The sequence below is a fragment of the Stegodyphus dumicola genome, chromosome 1 (genome assembly GCF_044657685.1).
Source record: "Stegodyphus dumicola isolate Sdum_Otavi_A_Nest chromosome 1, ASM4465768v1".
Lineage (NCBI taxonomy): Eukaryota > Metazoa > Arthropoda > Arachnida > Araneae > Eresidae > Stegodyphus > Stegodyphus dumicola.
In genome coordinates, this window is record NC_140768.1 from 77,255,202 (window position 1) to 77,274,968 (window position 19,767).

The following is a 19,767-nucleotide window of genomic DNA, read 5'->3' on the forward strand; positions in this document are numbered from 1 at the left end:
AACCCCATATTTCTCTACATTATTTTTTTTAAAAAGGCATGAGTCACAAATCATAGCTAAAAATTGTTTAATAGATTTCATTAAAATTATACTGATAAATGAGGCACTACCTTAATATTTAACAACATGCAGCTTCATACAACTGTAAACAGCAATAATGATTTTAATTTCTTCAACTTTTTTTTCCATAATTACTGTTTTTAATACTAATCTATTTCACTTTTTTAGATCTAGCTTTACATTTAATATTGAAATTTCTGGATTATATATCTCAAACATTTTTAACTGAATGAAGAATGCAGATATACAATAATTGAATATATATGAATATGTGAAAATAATTTTTTAAAACAGTATACACAACTTTTGATCATGATTTACAGCAACATATGAATTAAAAAAGGGAATACAACTTCGAGAATTTTATATACATACTGCAATTTAATACATCAGTAATTACACAAGAATTGGTTTCTCTATGGATAACAGAAAGATAAAAAATACAAGAAAGAAAAAGACACAATACATATATTATTAAAATATTTATTATCTTTTCAAGAGCAAAAATATACATTTAAAAGTCTTATAAATATTGATACTCAAGATATGATGACTCACTCTAATAGGTTTTTTAATATTATAATTACTTTCAATTAAGTATTCTGTGTCGTGAATTAAGTCTTTTCCCTTCAGGCACATGACATATCTCATTAACTGGGTTATTTCTAATAATTATTTACATTCAGCACGTATTATCAAAAGATATTATTAGGCCACATATGAAAAAAGAAAAACATTAGTTGTACAGATGCAGCCATTACCTTTTAGATCAAAATACACTATTCACCTTTCATATTATTTTTGAAAATCAATACTATATTCTCAATATTTGCATAATTAATACACAATATAGTCTGAACTATGCACATATAAGAGCTAAATAACTGTCTGCAAGCAAGAACACATTTAATATTGCCAAAGGCTATCATGTGCCAAATACATAAAGTAAATTTTTTGATTCAATTATTGGCAACATATACTGTCTGCATCGAAATTTTGATGTTTCCCATGCAAACTCTAAATGAAAAGTCTTCCTGCTTAGACAGTTACAAACTAAAGAAATCTTTTCATGGTAATTGTTCTCATATGATGGAACTTGATAAACTGTTATTAGTGCTTATACAAATTTTAATAATTCTTAAAGAACTGAATACTACTATGGAAGTTTTAGTACTTACATATTATCTAGTCCACTGTGAAAGATGGAGGAGATTCTGCCAAAGTTGTGCCAATCATTCCTATAGAAGTCACAGAGAACCTATTTAATAAACAATCAGTATTCGACTTGCTTCTATTTGCATTTTATAAAAAGGGTTTTGTTGATTTCTACTATTTTATTAGGGCCTCTGATTTTACCAGAAGTTCTGTTTAAAATGCTATGAAAATAAACTTCTCATAGATGATTGTTTTAATCTATTACAGTTCTGTCAGCCATTCAGTTGACCATATCATGTCCATTACTACACATGTGTTTTGATGGTAGGATCCCATAACTGTTGCTGTTCAGTCTGTCTAAATTTTAGTCATTTTTTTTTCCAATACAATAAAAATAGAGCAGTAAAAGTTAATTTATAGTCTGATTCATAAAAAAAGTTTAGCATATCAAGAATCTATTGGGGCTATATCAAAATAAAAGCAAAGCTATTACAAGTGTGTTGTTACATGATGCTTATCTGCAACTGATGCTAAATCTTGCTGTTTGACCATAGTTTTATAATCGGCAGGATAATACTTAAGTGTCAAAGTTTTTGTAAAAGCACGGAAGTAAATTTTGTAGGCTGACAAAAAGAATATATTTTAACGAAACAAAGAAAGAAGCCTTTCAAAGTGGTTAGAATTTTCTAACTATACCAAATTATAAACACAATGTAACATTTACAGAATACATTCTTCTTCAGTTTGATATTAAGTTATAAAACATTAACCTTGTAGAGTTTCAAGTAAATACACTATTGTTTTTTGCTTCAGAAATTACATCTGTAGAAATATAATGTTCTACTTAAGAAATACCAACATAATTTTAAAATTAAGGATAAATTATTACAGAATTCTTGAATTTGACATTTTTCTCCCTTCAAAAAATTAAAACATATTTTGAAAGTAAAATCATAAAACAAAACTAAAACAATAGTAAGTTTGGTACTTTTCCGTTTCGCCGGCACAAATCTCGCCAAGCAGACTTTATTGGCGACAACATACAGTATACACATAAAAAATATTAAAAAAATGTTAGTTTTAAGAATTCTTTTTTTTTTTTTGAAGGCATAAACATTTTAATATCGCTTAAAATTTTATAAAAAGCCAATAAATAAAGACAATAAATTTGTAAAAAAAACATTAATTTAAGAATTTACTATGCTTTCATGGTTCACCATCCTGATTCGCCGGTTCATATCACGTGACCCCAAGCGATCTCATCTCACGTAAACTACTCTACAAAATTCTAATGCTCTCAGTAATTATCTACATTAATTTCAAGTTAAATCTTAATTTGGAACACAAGTTTATATGCAAGAAATATTTCAATTCGTACGAATAGCTTACTCAGAAATTATGTAAAACTGCAGTGCTTTACTTCGCTAATGCATTCTCATTAGAATTGAATTTAACCCTTGACTTTACCTTTTCTATATTTTCGGCTTCAGGTAAGCACTGTGATTGCATTCTAATTGACTTAATTACCGAAAATGGCCTTAGACATAAAGCTGGACTATCTGATAAAAATTCTATGCAATTATATGCCAGTATTGAAAAAAACAAACATTCTGATAAGAAAAAGCTGCGACTTGTTTTGAAAATGAGGCGTAAAAGGTTACCAGCGAGAATATTCCGTTTGGCATCGGTTGTACCATTATTGGCAACTTTATCGCTTGCGCCGGCAAAACGGAAAAGTACCATAAGTTTTATGTTTTGTTGATAAGACCAGTATTTCATTATGATTTAAATTTATAGGCCTAAATAGACTTTTTTTACTTCCTTGTACGAAGTAAAAAGGAAGTAGTATTGTAATCAAAAAAAATTTCAGGCAGCATATTTCAACGAAAATATCCATTTTGACCACTATCGAATGCAATTTAACAATGTTTTTGCATGACATCTGTACGTAACAACAGAATAAAAGATTCTTTTTCTGCCAAAAAAATTATAAAACTGCTTTAAAATGAATTCTAAAAAGAATTTTTTGTGGTGTCTGTATGTACGTATGTATCTTGCATAACTTAAAAATGAGTAGCCTCAAAACATTGAAATTTTGTATATAAGACTGCTATAACATGTAGATGTGCACCTCGTATTTTGGTTGCAATCAGCAGCACCAAACGTATATAAATATATTTATATAATGCTTAATTCTTTCTGAAGTTTTTTTGAGGAAATAAGTGTTTAAGATTTACTTTGTAATTTTTAATATACATATATTTATTTTTTATGTATTTTTCCCTTGTCACGAAGTGAGAACTGAATTAATTGAATGAGAAATACTGAATCGTCTGTGAAAAACTGTTTCTTTTTTGTTTTGTTTTCTTAATTTCTTTTATACATCGTTTTAGCTTTATTATAATATTTGAATAGAACATGTGGTAACGATTAGATAATTCTTCAAATGATATAAATTTTGTGCATTATAAGTTATAATATGAACGAAATATAATGCTGTTGAGTGAACTTAGCGCCAGAGTGTCGCTATGGTAAACAAATATAGTGAATTTAAAGAGTGTATTTATTCTATTGTGGTTTATGCGCTATCGACCAAGCAGATTTAATTCAATCCAATAAGTTTAAATGAAATGCAAGAAAAAATGCGTATAATTTAATATTCCGTACAAGAAAGTCATGTGGTGTACACATCAGATTTTTTACTCTATATGCAAATATATCAACTGCTGTTATAAACACAAAAATAAACAACAAATGCAATGAATGATTCTACTGAATTAAAACAACCCAAACTCGAAAAGCATAACAAGATTTGGTTATCTTTTCTTAAAAATCATTGTATTTAAGATTTAAAAACTGAATGAAAAATAGTATTAAAATCAGTAAAAACTTACTGTCACAAAATGAAGACACATTAAATATTTTACTTTTTTTAAAAATATTCTAAAACATTACAAAAAGTGAGTAATTTCTGATTCATACTTCCATATTAACAGACTTAAAAATGTCAAACATTAACAATTCTGCTGCACAAATTTTGAATGATTTATAAATACTGACATGTCCGAACAACATAGAACAATTTTGAATGATTCATTTTCTAATATATAACATATTTTAATACAAACAATAATTAATTTTATGTGTATGGAAAGTACAATTATATCTCATTATTTTATGTATATTTTATGAAATTTATATCTCATTATTTTATGTATATTATTATGGGCAATTAATATTATAATAAAACTGCTTTAGCTTTCCACTGAAAGAAAATAATTATGACTTTGTAAATGGAAATGTTTCCATTTACATTCTTCTACGAGACACTTCAGCTTCTCTTTATTACCAAGGATTAAACAAATTAAAAATTAATAATTTTTTTTCACTAACACCACATGAATCACCAAGTATATAAGACTGTGGCATACTGACAGTTTGATCTCGGTTTCAATGTTTCAGGTGAACACACTCGAACTGAATAGGCTGATAATATGCTTGGTTTTTGTAATTTTCTCCATGTTAGTTGTCTTTAGAAAGGTTTCCACAAAGGCATATCTCTCTTAAGTAGATAGCCCTTATGTGCTTTGACATATTCAAAATAACTAAATTCTACTTTTTTCATTACTACCTTAGCGAAAAGTTGCTTTTTCTCTCAAATAAATATCCACCCCCCTTCTGTAGAATAGCATTTTTTTGCTGTACTACAGATTAGGAACCACAACCCACTGAAATCTCGCATGGGAAAGAAATAATACTTAACTGAATCGTTTTAAAGTTGCAAATATAAAAAAAGTCTGGTTAAAAAAACTCCAAATAATAATAATAATAATAAAAAAAAAATAAAAATAACGAAATACATGAATTTCGAACATAACATTTCCAACTACAAATGACCACAAAGGAAGGTGCAGATTATCAAATTTATATCTCATTATAAAACAACTATCAGATTCTGAAGCAGTTAAGATAACTTTGAGCCGACTGCAACATTTCTTAGAAATGAGTTCATAAATGACGAGTTTAAAAAATTTACTCACTTTTCACAATATTTCACATGCTATGTCTAATATCCTTAACAGAATATTAGACATAGCTTAACAAATCTAAAGATAAAGGATGCTTAACTGGTAAACATGGCAGAACTACCTGGCTGTGGGAAGACATGCTTTAATGGGTGAATTTCTAAGAGGAATTGGTATGAAGTCATGTTAGCAATGGGAAAGACCATCCATACTCATTTGCTAGGATTCAAATGAATTAACTATAGATAAACTACAATTACTCAGTAATTATCCATTTCGACACTAGTAGGTCAAGATAAGAAAACGACCAAAACTGTGTTTTCAATATAAGCAATAACAGATTTCTACTTGTCATCTGTGTCAAACTATCATATGAAGATAAACACATGGGATTTTTCTCCTTCCTTACCATGTACCTTCATAGTATAATTGGAAGCATGTCGACTAGCAAATGAGTAGTCTATAGTTCAAATCCCGGCGAAGGGCATTTCTGATTTTTCTTCTTTCTTGTCTGATAAATACTTTATCGCACTACACAAGGACTTAACACAAGAAGAAATCCAAGAAATGTTGTGGCGGATTTGGAGGTATCTCAACTCTTCTTGAATGTGACAATTATGTTTAAATAATCTTAAATATATTTTCTTTAAACAACATTTCACTTGATACATATGACCATTAATTTTACATTAAAAGCAATAAATGAGACAGTTTTTCTCAAGTTCTTTACCTGCAGTTAATAACTTTTAACAAAAATTTCTTTTAAATAAACCCTCTAGTTCTTTTAAAAAATAGTATATTACTATACTCATCACAAGAAAACTTATATTTTGAAGAAACATTTCATTTTAATTAACTCATAATGTATATATTAATGATATGTTCTTTTGATTCCTCCATGCAAATAAGTAAACACAAACTGATAAATTCGCATTTCTTGAGTATGATTATTAATTAATTAGAATCTGCAGTAGTCTCATGAACTTGTGCTTGGAGTTTTATGCAATGCATTATGTTTTTTCAAAGTTTTCAGAAGTGTATAACCTTTACCACATGTTTTGCAAGAATAACGTTTGCTGCTTTTAGTATGCAGTTTTATGTGTTTTTTCAATCTGCCAGCATGTACAAATCTTCTTTTGCAAGTTTTGCATTGATAAGGCAATTCACCACTATGAGTCAAAATATGATTTTTTAAAGAGCCTAAATGAACAAATCCTTTTTCACATACGTTGCAAAAGTGATTATATTTCTCAAATTTTTCCTGTTCTTCTGCAAGATCATCTTCTTCAGTAGCTCCATTTACTGCATTGTTTTGATCTTGCAAGTGGTTCAACAAGTGCTGCTCCAACATATCAGGCAAAGTAAATCCTTCTTTACAAAATTTGCATCTATGTGGTTTGTTTACTTCATGCGTGCGAATATGAGCCTTTAAAGTTGCTCTGCTACTGAAATTTTTTTCACATAGCTCACAGATGTACACTTCATCATGACGTAAATAATGCTTTTGGAAACTACCATACTTTACAAAACTTTTTGAACACTTGTCACAGATAAATGGGGGCTTGGGAGGAGAATTGCCATTCCCATTTTGTGGTATACCTCCTGAAATTTCCTGTTCATGAAGGAGCATATGTTTCCTATAATTTCCAGCATGAGTGAAAGACTTACTGCATACATCACACACATGGGGATGGTTTTCTGTTTGAGTCAAATGCCGAATCTGCAATCTACAGATTCTCAGAAATGCATCATTGCAAGATTTACAAACACCTGGAAGTTTTCCAGTTTGAGTAAATTCACGTACTTGCAAGCTGTTAACATGAAGAAAACCATTTTTACATGCTTCACAGTTTGGTGATAAACTATTTAAATTTGCATGTCTTCTTATTTGTAACGTATATACGTCTTGAACACCTAAATCATTCATGACAGATTAGGTTCAGCCTAAAAAATAAATAAATAAATAAATAAAATAAAATGGTATACAGCAATTTAAAAATATATGCATACAAAGTGAGACAACATGCAATAATTAAGTTTAGTTTGTAGTAATGTAAGCAAAAATATTTTTTATTTGTATGAAGTTTCTTTTTACTAACATTAACAGAAAATATATAGAATTGAAATTACTTCATAGCCAGAATTTCTCGTACCTAAAGGAGTCAGTACAGCTGTCACCTCATGTGCTTTAAACTTATTAAAAATTTACAGCAAAATATTATACTTTGTTTAGTTGCTGACTGCAAGAACAATTTAGCTGGTGCTCCAAAATTCGCCACCTAAAGGTATTACCTATGTCACCGAAGCTTGAAGACAGCTCTAGCTACAAATTACCTATAACACAGTTTATCGAACATTTTTGACTCAGTTCCTTTCAATCAAACAAAATGTTCAGCATGATCATTTCATTCCATTTTTGTAATTTTCCTTATTTAAGTAAAGACATCATTCATAAAAAATTATCTGTAACAGAACTTTTAAGATTTATAAAAATATACACATATATATATCTGATAAAATACATATGTGGGTGTGGCAACAGTGCTTCTTCTAGACCATTAAATTCTCCACGTAACCCAGGCAGATGGCCATTATATATGAAAGGAAGAAGAGAGCTTCAAAGCTAACATGTACCAATACTGCAGATGTACAATCAACCACTTTCGAACTTGATGGGAAACAAACATTTCAAATGACGGTTTATGCAATTGTTTTGAACTGTTTCTTTAGCTACTAAATTATTAATTGGCATTAGTCTTGTTTTATGTTTGTGTATAGCGAGTACTGTAATCAAATAATCATCTGACAATAATTTTATTTTGAAGAAGATCTATTAGAGTTGGTAATGACTAAAATGTAAGATGTTGGCCTTTGATTAAACGGTGTATGCATTTATAATTTGTCTTTCTCCCATTAAAACATCTTACTAAGCAAGAAAATATTAATTCATTGTGTCAGTTAAATAGATCTCGAAACCACAATAAACTGGTGCCAAAAGTGGGATGGAAGTGTCTTATGTAAGTAAGGACAAACTCTGAACATTTAAATTTTCAACTACACAGTGGCCATCATACTTGTTTGATGAGTACAAAGCATTCTTTTTTTTTTTTTAATATAAAATTAATTGGGACACCAAAACTGGAAGTTGCTTTAAAAAAAAAAAAAAAAAAAAAAAAAAAAAAAAAAAAAAAAACTTTGAAAATCTGAACAGCACAAACTGATTTTTAATGATGATAGTAATAGAAACAACAGGTAAAGACTACACAAATTTTCTGGTTTCATACTTCACCAAAGTTCTGATATAAATAAATAAATAAAAAACCATCACTGTACAAAAGAGTTTACTTTTAATGAGTTAATTAATGTTTATAATGCTGTGCATCAGTTTAGAAGATTCAAAAACAAAAGTAGTTATTTGAATTGTCCCTTCGTTATGCGATTTATCTGTATTATATAAAAATATCATTCATGAAGATTAAAGCGATTAAGAATATGATGATGAGAAATGACACCTAAAAGAAACATCTTGAAATTACAAGAAAATAGGAAACATTTCAACAAGAACAGAAAGAAGCTTAAACTTTACAAGATAAATGACTTAAGACATAATTCAGAGGAATTTAGTTTGCGAGAGTTTTAAAACTGAGATTCAGATTTTACAGTTCTTACAAAGTCACCCAAGGATCCACACTATGTTGATAAAACTCAATGCCATGACACAGCAAATATGACATTCAATGCAACTAATTACATGAAGAGAAAGTCACAACAGCAATTAAAAAATTGTGAGAGAATAAGATATTTCCTTTTGTGTTTTTCACATTCACTTATGATTATGATGATCTTGATGTTCACATTGACATTCTGGACTAGAGTGATGGAGAACAGCTGTCTGTCATTAGAGGCTGAATTATGGGTGTGGCAATACTGAACCTGTTGTTCAGGACCAACAGGGACGAATTTCACCAGGGAGAAATTTCATAGCTTTAAAGCACGGGGGACCCAAGAGCGATACACAGTGCAGGGAGAAAGTTATGCCACATACGCATGACGTCATGTGGGTGACAGCGTTAATTCTTGGCGTTTGTTTACTTTCGTTGCATCAACAGTTTGATTTGATTTGTGTTGTTAATTTGCTATTATACCTAGGCGGAAGTGGCAAATTTTGCTATAGCGTTGTGTCAGAATTATACACGTTAATACGTTTTTTGGCGGAAAACACTCTTTACAACCAGATAAAATAACTATTTTTTTAATGAATTTATGTAGTTTTCATACATAACTGTGATGTAATTTTACATTTATTTTTCATTTTACTGCTATTTTACATTTAAATTGAAAAATTTCTCATTTTAAATAATTTTTTATCATAATCTTCATTTTGTGTATGAGACTTACATCGTAGTGAGATATTTAAACTCAGTGTCATGTTTACCAATACTGAGTACCTGAATGATTAGTTAATAAATTCGCATATCCAACTTCATTCACATGTTTTGGTTACTTTCTTTACATCCCAAACATAATTCTATGTATTGAAGCAGCGTCTGGGTTAAGCTTTGCGAACTAAGTAAACTGATACATGCCTCACCGTGAGGAAAGAACAATTTCTCGACCACACTATGATGCAAACATCGAATGAGTGAGTGACATATTTCCTTCAGTGTTATTTAACTGATGCATACAGGTATGTGTGATGTAATTTAATTGATATAACTTACACATGCTTGAACCTGAAGGAAAACAAATCTGTGTATAATGCTAGAATACAAATAGCAAAAGAGTAAGTAAGATATTCTGTTCAGGGTTATTTAACTACTGCATACGTTTTAATTTTGATTCCATATAACTTGTTTTTAATTATAAGACAAAGAAAAGTAATTCAATATTGAACACATATTTCGAGTATAACAAAAGTATTTTAAGAAACAACCTGATAAAAATACATTAGTAATTAAAAATATTTAATTTGTGTACAGTCTGAATTGAAATTAAGATGTGTTGGTGTATTTAGTTATGGCAAAGCACACTAGGGCTATCTGCGTAATAGGTGTGATGCCTTCGTGAAGGACTTTCTCAGGGAAACTGGCTCGTATACACGTTACACATGAGGAAAACCACGAAAACGCCCATGCAGCCAGCCCGTTCGCGGGATTCGGACCGAACTACCAGTGTTCAGCGGCTTTACCGCTCGGCCGCTGGTGGGCCGAAACTAAGACGTAGGGCAAGTTTATTATTATTATTATTGTGCGTATATGTGTAAGAAAATGTATTTTTATTGTTCTATTTTTAATGTATGGAAGGAAGAATAGGATGCTAATATCAAAGATTATTTACTATAGCAAATAATCACGTCAGGATAAATGTTATATAGAAATCTTGGGAGTGTAAGGGATTATAAGAGTACTTTTAGATTATACTGAAAATATATGCACTTCTAAAATCTGACGTGAATCAGTATGAAGTGACTTTTCACTTTAAAATGAATGTGATAAGTATACTATTTAAAAGTATAATGACAGATATTAAGAAATTTGTAGAATTTTATGATATTTAAATATGAATTTGTTAAGTCAAATCTATATTTTTGCTTGAGATATGTAATTTAAACTGAAAATCACGATCATATATTTCCCATGGAATGTCAAAGTTCATTTGTATTAAAAAAAAGTGCATGAGCAATGAAAATAAACAGAATAATACTTTTTGCTTATGTTTTTACCATGGTCTTAGCAGTTATGCCATCATGTGTTCTGTTCAACAAGATTTATTTAGTACAAACAATACTACGAAAAAATATTGAAAAATACCTTGTTTTACAATATTTATTTCCCTTAATTAACTTAAATATAATTTTTCATTTTCTAATGCTTTCCTTTACGAAAAGAATTTAATGCTTACAATTATTTTCGGCATTTGTACGAATTTTGTGCATAAAATAAACATTTTCTTTAACAAAATACTTAATCGGAAAGTATATACCCGGTATTTCCGGTGTATCTACCACATATAAAATGATCATTTTGCTTTAGTTTACATTTTTTCCATTACCAAAATCATGTAGCAGACGTGTCGGCCGATGCGTCTTGTCTCCCGGGTGACGTCACTACCAGCAACCAATGGCACGCTTTTTCCGTTCCTGGCCTAACCTTAGTATATTAAAGAACCTTGGCTTTAAAGGCAAATCTGGTCAGTCTTTTATTTATCTGTTAAGCATTAAGTTTTAGTTTATGAATATGAAAAAATATATATTCAAGCTTTGTTATTTATCAACATTTCATTCTGTTGTTTAATTTATAATACAAGTTGAAAATTATCTAAATTTAAATGAATTTATATGTGTGCTTTTTGAGATTTGGAAAGGAAGGGGAATGATCTCCTAGCAATGGTGAAAGAAGTTGCATAGGGCTAAAAAGGTTGAAAATGACCGTTCCAGATAACTGAACACTATGCAGTTCAGGCAGACGGCTATTAAAGGAAAGATGACAACTTCTGGAATTAACGTGCACCAATGCTGCAGATGTGGAGCAATCAACTACAGCAGGGGTTCTCAACCGGTGGTATGCATACCACTGGTGGCTCACAAGAGAAAAAAAGGTGATACAAAGTATTTTTAACTATTAAATCAAAAATTAAAACCCCGACATCCTGATTGAGGTTTTTTTCAAACACTCCTAAATTTATGCGATCTGAACTTTATTCAAGGTCAATAGACTTTAGCAAGAGGCAAACAATTTGTCTGTATGGCTGTTTTTGTGGTTCTTCCACGGTGTACATTTCAAAATATTCTTTCAGCCGTAGACACAGCAAAATTTGCCATAAATGATGTTTTTAAAAGTCGTGATAGAAATGGATGCTGAGTTTAATAGTACATAAAAATAAGTTCCTATAAAAAAGATAATTGTAGCTCATTAATTATCTTAAGAGTTTATCGATTTATTAGCATGTCAGCACTTAATATGTTGCCATTTCGGGGCTCACATCGCTCCATTTTCAAAGAGAATCATTTTTTACATCAGTCTGCTGTCTCTAACAGTATTTTGTCTTCTTGTTGCTCTGTATTTCCTCACTTTTCTACACAATCTGAGAATATCGACATCTATTTTTGAAGAACTCATAATATATTGTGCATTTAAATATTTGTGAAAAAATATTAAAACAAACCTAGACTTTCAAAATGGAAAAATGGCTAGAATTGACTAAGCGGAAAAGTGACGAATCACAGGTGATGGATTCAGGACAATCTACTAGCACTAAGAATATTGAAAAGAAAAGAAGTTTCTAAAAAATATCATGAAAGTTATTTATCATTTGGATTTACTTGGAATGGAGAAGAAATGAACCCTCAACATCAATGTGTTGTTTGTGATAAACTATTATCCAATCAAAGTATGAAACCACAGTCTCTTAAAAGATATCTTGAATCTAAGCATGTGAATTTAAAGGATAAATCTGAAGACTATTTCAAGAGGAAATTATCTGAGCTCAAAAATAGTAGACAAGTAATGAAAGGTTTTTGTTACTTCAAGTGATAAAGCTATGGAAGCTGGCTCTTAACTTTATCCATGTACACTGCTAAAGTCCTACCTAGTAACCTTCATCGCCTTAACAAAATGTCGCCAAACTACCTGTTACCATATTCCAAAGATTAGCCGAAATTTATTTTAGTTTATTTTGTTGATTAGTGCATAGTGCCTAGATTTTGCAATTCGTAAATGTTTTTTAAAGTTGAAACAGAACGCTGTGTACATGATATTCTTTGAAATTTATTGTTGTTACGTTAATTTATTAAAGCGAGGTGTGCGTAGTTCATAGATTCTTTCGCTGCCTAGATTGTGCAATTGGTACATGTTTTTTAAAGTTGAAAGAGAATCCTGTGTACATGGTATTCTTTGAAATTTATTGTTGTTATGTTAATTTATTAAAGCGAGGTGTGCATAGTTCGTAGATTCTTTCACTGCCTAGATTTTGCAATTCATACATATGTTTTATAAGTTAAAATACTTTGCTGTGTACATGGATTCTTGTCAAATATTTTTGGTTAGAAACTTTACGTTTCGACTATCTAAATTTTTTGTTTTTGTTTCGGATTTTTAGTTTAAATTATGTGTTCAAAACGTAGTTTTTGCATTTGCGAAAACCGCATTTTTGGAGATATTTAGGCTTAAAGTTCAAAATGTAGACAAAAAATTTAGATAGTAATATGGCACCATGGAGTTTCTCACCAAAAATGTTTGGCGAGAAATTTGGCTACTTGAGGGCACACATATAAGAGTAGTTCCAATATTTTATACGATATTAGACGAACATATACTTAGACTAACATGGGAACATTATATGGAGTGTCCCATAATAGACTTTAAGGGGAGGTAGGGCAATCAAGGATCAAAAGGATTAAGAATTGCATAGCAATCTGTGATCAGAAACATCAAGGGAAAATAGTATCCGACTATTTTCTCTTGATACAAGTACAAGAAATAACAGGTACCCGTTAACAAGAAATAACGGTAATCCCGTTATTCAAGTACAAGAAATAGCAGGAACACGACAGATTACCAGAAGTATTTATTGCTCCCAAATACACTCTTAGAAAAAAAAAAAAGATGTCCTCTTAAGGGATATCGTACCAAATTCTGTCCAACTGCCACGTTAGATTATAAACATCTCGAGTTGGTTGGAGGGCCCTGGCTATAATGCTTCAAACGTGCTCAATAGGAGAGAGATCTGGTGACTTTGCTGGCCAAGGTAATGTTCCGCAAGCAGTAGAAAGATATGCAGTGTGGGAGTGATCATTATCTTGCTGAAATGTAAGCCCAGGGTGGCGTGACATGAAGGGCAACACAACGAGCCTTAGAACTTCGTCAATGTACTGCTGTGCTGTAAGGTTGCGTAGGATGACAACCAAAGGGATCCTATTATGAAATGAAATGGTACCCCAGACCATCATTCCTGGTCATTGGCCTATTTGCCAAAAGACAGTCAGGTTGGTACCACATCGCTGTCCGAGTCATCTCCAGACTCGCTTTCGCTGGTCATCGAGGCTCAGTTCAAAGCGAGACTCATCACTGAAGACTATTCTACTCCAGTCAGTGACATTCCAGTGCGAATGAGCCCGACACCACTGCAAACGGGCTTGACGTTGTACAGAGGTCAATAATAGTCGGTGCAAGGGGTGGCGTGACCTCAGCCCCCTTTCTGTGAGCCGTCTATGAATGGTCCTTGCGGTCACTGAAGCACTAGTTGCACATACAATCGATGATAATGATGCATCTAGGGCTGTGAGTGCCGCTCTGACGATTGCTCGGTCTTCATGTTCTGTCGTATCTCTAGACATACCGCTGCCTTCTTGACGCTGTGTGTGGCCATGGTTCACCCATTCCTACCAACATTGTTTAATAATGGCATCACTCCTGCTCAAATGTTGAGGTATTCGACGATAAGACCAACCACACGACCTCTCTCAAATTCTGACATCTGTGCATATCGTTCGCGAAGCATAGTTACTGTCTACCACAGTACACGGAATGAAATTCATGAAGAATTCGTGACCTGGAATCATAATTTCTCCTCTTAAATATCCAGCCAGTTGTGCAGATCAGATGCACTGTAGCGACAACCGTTCATTCATTGGCAGCCAAAATGTAAAATTTTGCATTTTCCATCGAAACCCGTATGCATATCAATTTGCATCCAAGTTGCTTTATATCTTCTCGGTACGTCAATTTTTTTGTCTAAGTGTGTATTACATATGCTGTAGATGATACCATTTCAAAATGTTACAAAAGATGTTCAAAATTTTCACCATAACAAGCGATGCATACATTACACTAATGGATCATAGACTGGCAGAAAAAATATATGTTCTGTTATACTCTATTTGCATATTTTGGTGACACAGTGCCTTGCCTTGTGATCCTTCTCATCACCAAATGGATAACCAAAAAATATTATCTTTACAAATGAATCACAGTTTAAAATTTTAAAATATTTAGGATCTATGGACAGATTGCTATATGGCAAAAGCCGAATAAAAAATTGAATTTCTGAAAAACTTATTGTGTGTTGTTAAGTAGGAGGGTTGAGGCATAATGGTTGGAGGATGTTTTGAAGCTTCAGCAATAAGAAATATAGTTTTTATGGAAAATAATATTGATAGCTGTAAACATATAAATGTTCTTAAAGAAAACCTGGAAGAAGAGTTTGAAATGTAAAATCCACGATAACCATCTTACAGCCCTAAGGTTTGCTTAGTGTTATTATACACTTATACTGAAGTTGTCAGTGCTATTTCATGTTCTCCAGATTTAAGAATCCAAGTTTCACTGAAAGCAATTCTTATAGAGCAACACTACAAAATAGAACATTCTTACATGCAAAATCATTACTCAAATCCATATGCCAAAGTAGATGAAAAGCGTAATTTCCGCTATGTTAATGTTCTGCTATTTTCAGGTTTATATTAAATATCAAATGTTTACTGAAAGTTTTCAAATACTCAGGCAAGCTCTTTTTAGAACTTTTTGTATACTTTTTTTAAAACCAAAAATGTTTTGAATATTTTTTTCAAAACAAGAAAGTTTTCAAAAAGATGGTCGATAATATACATGAAAAAAAAAAAAAAAAAATCAAGTTATTTTTCTGGTATTTAATAACAGATATTTGCAAATAAAACTGAAAAATGCAAGTATCCAGAAACAAATGTGAGCCATTGTAACACAGTGGAAAAAATTTGAGCACTTCATGCCTAAAACTGACTACAACCCTATGTTTATTTCAAATTAAGAAAATTAATCAACAACAAAAATTGTAACTTCAGCAGTCATTAAAAAAAGTTAATAAGATTAAAGCAGCAATCAGGAAAGCATTTTAGCAGCAGGTAACCTCTGAGAATACAATACTTTTCATTTAATTAACCTGAAAATGAATCAAAATTTATTACTAAAATTTTTTTCATTGTTCGGTAAGCTTTACTCAACAAACTGCCTTACTATCAATCTTAATTGATTATTGGAAAATTTATTACTAATACTATAAAATTTGTCAATATTTATTAGGGTACTTTCTTATTACAGCGGCTCCTGAGATTGAATCACTAATAAACCTAGATATGTCACCATGTATTCTTACATCAGCATCTTGTTTCACTTTTGGTAAGAGTTTCGAATATGCATTGGTTTTCTAAACGTATGCCTTGCATACTTGTGAATATACAGTTAAAAATCTTTTAATTTTCAAAATAAAGAGAGAGATACCATATAATTTTTTTCAATAAAGAGGTCTTTTGTGTGATAAATGAGTATGCGAAATTAGCCATAACAGGAAACTATATGTTAATGACGAAACCATTTGGAGGTATAATAATGATGATGAAAAAAAAAAAAAAAAAAAAAAAAAGGGGCCTTCGTTTTGGAAATTAGTGGTTTCAGAATATTGTTGGTTACTGCTATTAGATTTATGTATTCTTGGGCAGAGGAGCTGACATCCATCAAATGGTGTGACAAACAGCTTAATTTGCTGCAACTGATTGAAACAATTACATGTGGGGAAATGTGTTCCCTACATCTCCCACATGTAATTGTTTCAATGGGCAAATAAACAGGCAGTTCCAATAAAATGGTAGAAATGAATGACAGTCTGTTCATTTGATGTAAGAACAACAGCGGCAGAGTACTTCTAGAACAGCGGATTTTTGAAGGAATATTCCAAGAAGATGGTAGTGCTTTGTCATTCAGATCTCAAGTACAGATTCCAGTAAACTAATGGAGAAAAATTTTCAATATATGCTGCTGGAAGGATATAAAATAGAGCAACTTGAAGCTGGTTACAGTCATTTTAACAATTATTAAAAATATTCTTAGCAAAAAAACACCTGAGTATTATTGTTTATATTATATATTGTGCCCTCTTATTTTTACAATCGCAAATCATGAGTTTGGCAATATCATGACTGTATAAGGTTGTGGACCAGTTAATTAAAAAAAAAAAAAAAAATTCAATACTTTGTCAAAAATTTTATCTTCAATACTCTGTTTTGTAACAGTCTTGATTTCCAATATTGTGATATTTTGTCATAATAATTTTATTTCTTGCTTTTTTATAGCTAACTTTCATACCATAAATGATCATCAAATATTATAACACACTTACTTAATCAGTTAACTTCAGCTTGCAATGGGCATAAAGTTATTGTTAAAATACTTTAATTTTCTTTGACTAATTAATAATTAAAGCTGAATAAATATTTATTAGCATTTTATATTTTTCTGTCGACTTTATACCACATTAAAACAAAGCATTTCTTCTATGTATGTTATGTCATTTTTTTTTATTTACTTCCCATTGACCTTGTTTAAATTTAATTCTTTTTCCAAATATACAAAGCTTTTATTTAATTGAATCTTTTAGCATACTTTAAAAATTTTATTGATATGTTTATTTAATATATCAATAAAATTATTATTTTATGTACTTATATATATATATGATGATAAGCATAAATTGAAAATTAATATATAAATAAATGGGCTTCTATAGTGAAATTAGTAAAAAAGGATTAACGCTTTAATATACAATTGGGGAAGGGGGGAAAAACACCTATACATAAAGCCATACATAAAAGTAACATTAACAAACAAAATCTTAATCTAACATTTCTTTTCTTCATGAAAAGTTTTGGCAATACCTCCTTACAATAATCTAAACAACAACAAATAATTTCCGAATAAAACAAACGTTGAAATCTAAATGTGATATAACTCAGAAATCAAGGGCAGGGTACCTAAGAGCTTTTCTTCGGCTATACCCAATATTTAGAACTGTTATAAAAAGTAACATCTTATAATGTAAACATGAGTTACTTATCTGTGAATAAGAATTTTCATCTCAAAATCAATTACAAAATAACAAATATTCTTTAAAAATTTTTTCAAACTGAAAATATAGATTTTTTTTAATGTTTATGTAAACGCAACAAATAAAAAAAAATTGCCTTTGTATTTATGAAATAATTTCTACATTAAGTTACGTAGTTTAGTGGTTAAAATTAATTTACAAACAAAGAAATGCACGAGTAAAAATAACGAAATAACATAATTAAATTGAAGGACAACTCCCTAAATTTAACACGTAATGAGATGGAGAAAATAAAAGCAATTGCAACTAATATAAAGACAAAAATTTTTTAAATGCACATATCTGGTTTCCCTCTCCCATATAATAAAAGTTCAATAGAAGTATGAAATAAAATCTATAATTCACTTATGAACGTAACAGTAAAATATACGTTATCAAGTTATTTTCTTAATACCGTTTTTAAAATTAGGTATACATAATAAATACCTAAATAGTACGAATAAAACTTACCAGCGATCTCATAAAATGAAATAAAAGAATTAAGAGCAATTAAGATACACAAAAAATTTCACAACATCCAAAGGATAAAATCAAGTATGAAAACTTTTCATAACCTCAAATACTGCGTAATCGTTTCTAGTCAATAGATGGCGCTACCAGAATTAGTCTGTATTTTTATACAATAGATTTATTTTTCTCTATAATTTAAAAATGAAAGTTTTTGTACGGGATAACCAATACAAATTCTTTTCTACAAAGAAATACTTAATAATATAATAAAAAGAGCTTATTAAAGTACTTCCGTAAAGCTATTCTAACAAAATTAATCAACAAGAGGTGTTGCCAACACAAGATAGCAAATCTTATCAAAATTGTGGCTATACCGCTATTTTCGAATGTTGTAAAAGTGACATTTAAAAGTTACAGAAATAGAAAGGACAGCTGTTAGTTTAAACGTAAAAAAATTAGACAAATTTTTACTGTATTAGAAACACATATGAATTGCAATGTACATTTGTTGAGCTGTTATATTTTTGTAAATTTATTTGAATAACAATGTACATTAACTGTAATACTGGCCTGCAGATGGCGCCAGCATAACATCATTTCATCATTGAGTGCTATGTAAACTTAAAGCGAGAAGGTAAAAATCCATTTTGTTACAAAATTTATGTGCATCTATGTAAAAGAAAAAAAATTCTCACTGAATTTCTGAAAATCTAACATCAAAATTACATTCACAAATTACTGAAATTCTTCTGTTAATTCCCAATGCTTATCATTGCATGCAAAGGGTATTTGACAAAATATAGGTTTTATTAAGGCTTCAGCATAATTTATATCCCTGTCTAACAAGAACGTACTGACAGTTGTATTTGTTATATATATTTTTCTTGTTATGAACTGTACTATTACACAAAATTTTCTGCATATATTTAACGTCTCAACTATTTCACGAATTTATAGTATTTCAAGTCTCAAGTACACAATAATAATATATTCTATAATATTATATCAGTTACATTGTAATAGCATACACAATAAATGTTATAATGAAGAGTCATATTTTACTTCTCGTCTTTCGTGCTCTGTATCAGGCAATCTGGTGTACTGAGGACATAGCTTCTCAAGACATTGTGATCCCTGATTTATTGCCAGGCAAGCTGATGGTTGA

The 19,767-nt window shown here is 30.4% G+C and overlaps 1 protein-coding gene across 1 annotated transcript; it reads right to left on the minus strand.

Annotated features, from left to right (window-relative positions):
• Positions 1–50: 50 nt before the first annotated feature.
• Positions 51–18,890, minus strand: LOC118199588 (uncharacterized). The gene is made up of 2 exons (XM_035371482.2): positions 18,603–18,890; positions 51–7,184 (listed from the first exon to the last, which is right to left on the minus strand). Exon 2 carries the CDS (start codon positions 7,165–7,167, stop codon positions 6,217–6,219), a length of 951 nt encoding a protein of 316 aa, XP_035227373.1. The 5' UTR covers positions 7,168–7,184; positions 18,603–18,890; the 3' UTR covers positions 51–6,216.
• Between the last annotated feature and the right edge of the window lie 877 nt (positions 18,891–19,767).

Bases quoted from the DNA above. Each gene is read 5' to 3' on its own strand.
- LOC118199588 (XM_035371482.2), bottom strand. From the start codon at position 7,167: ATGAATGATTTAGGTGTTCAAGACGTATATACGTTACAAATAAGAAGA.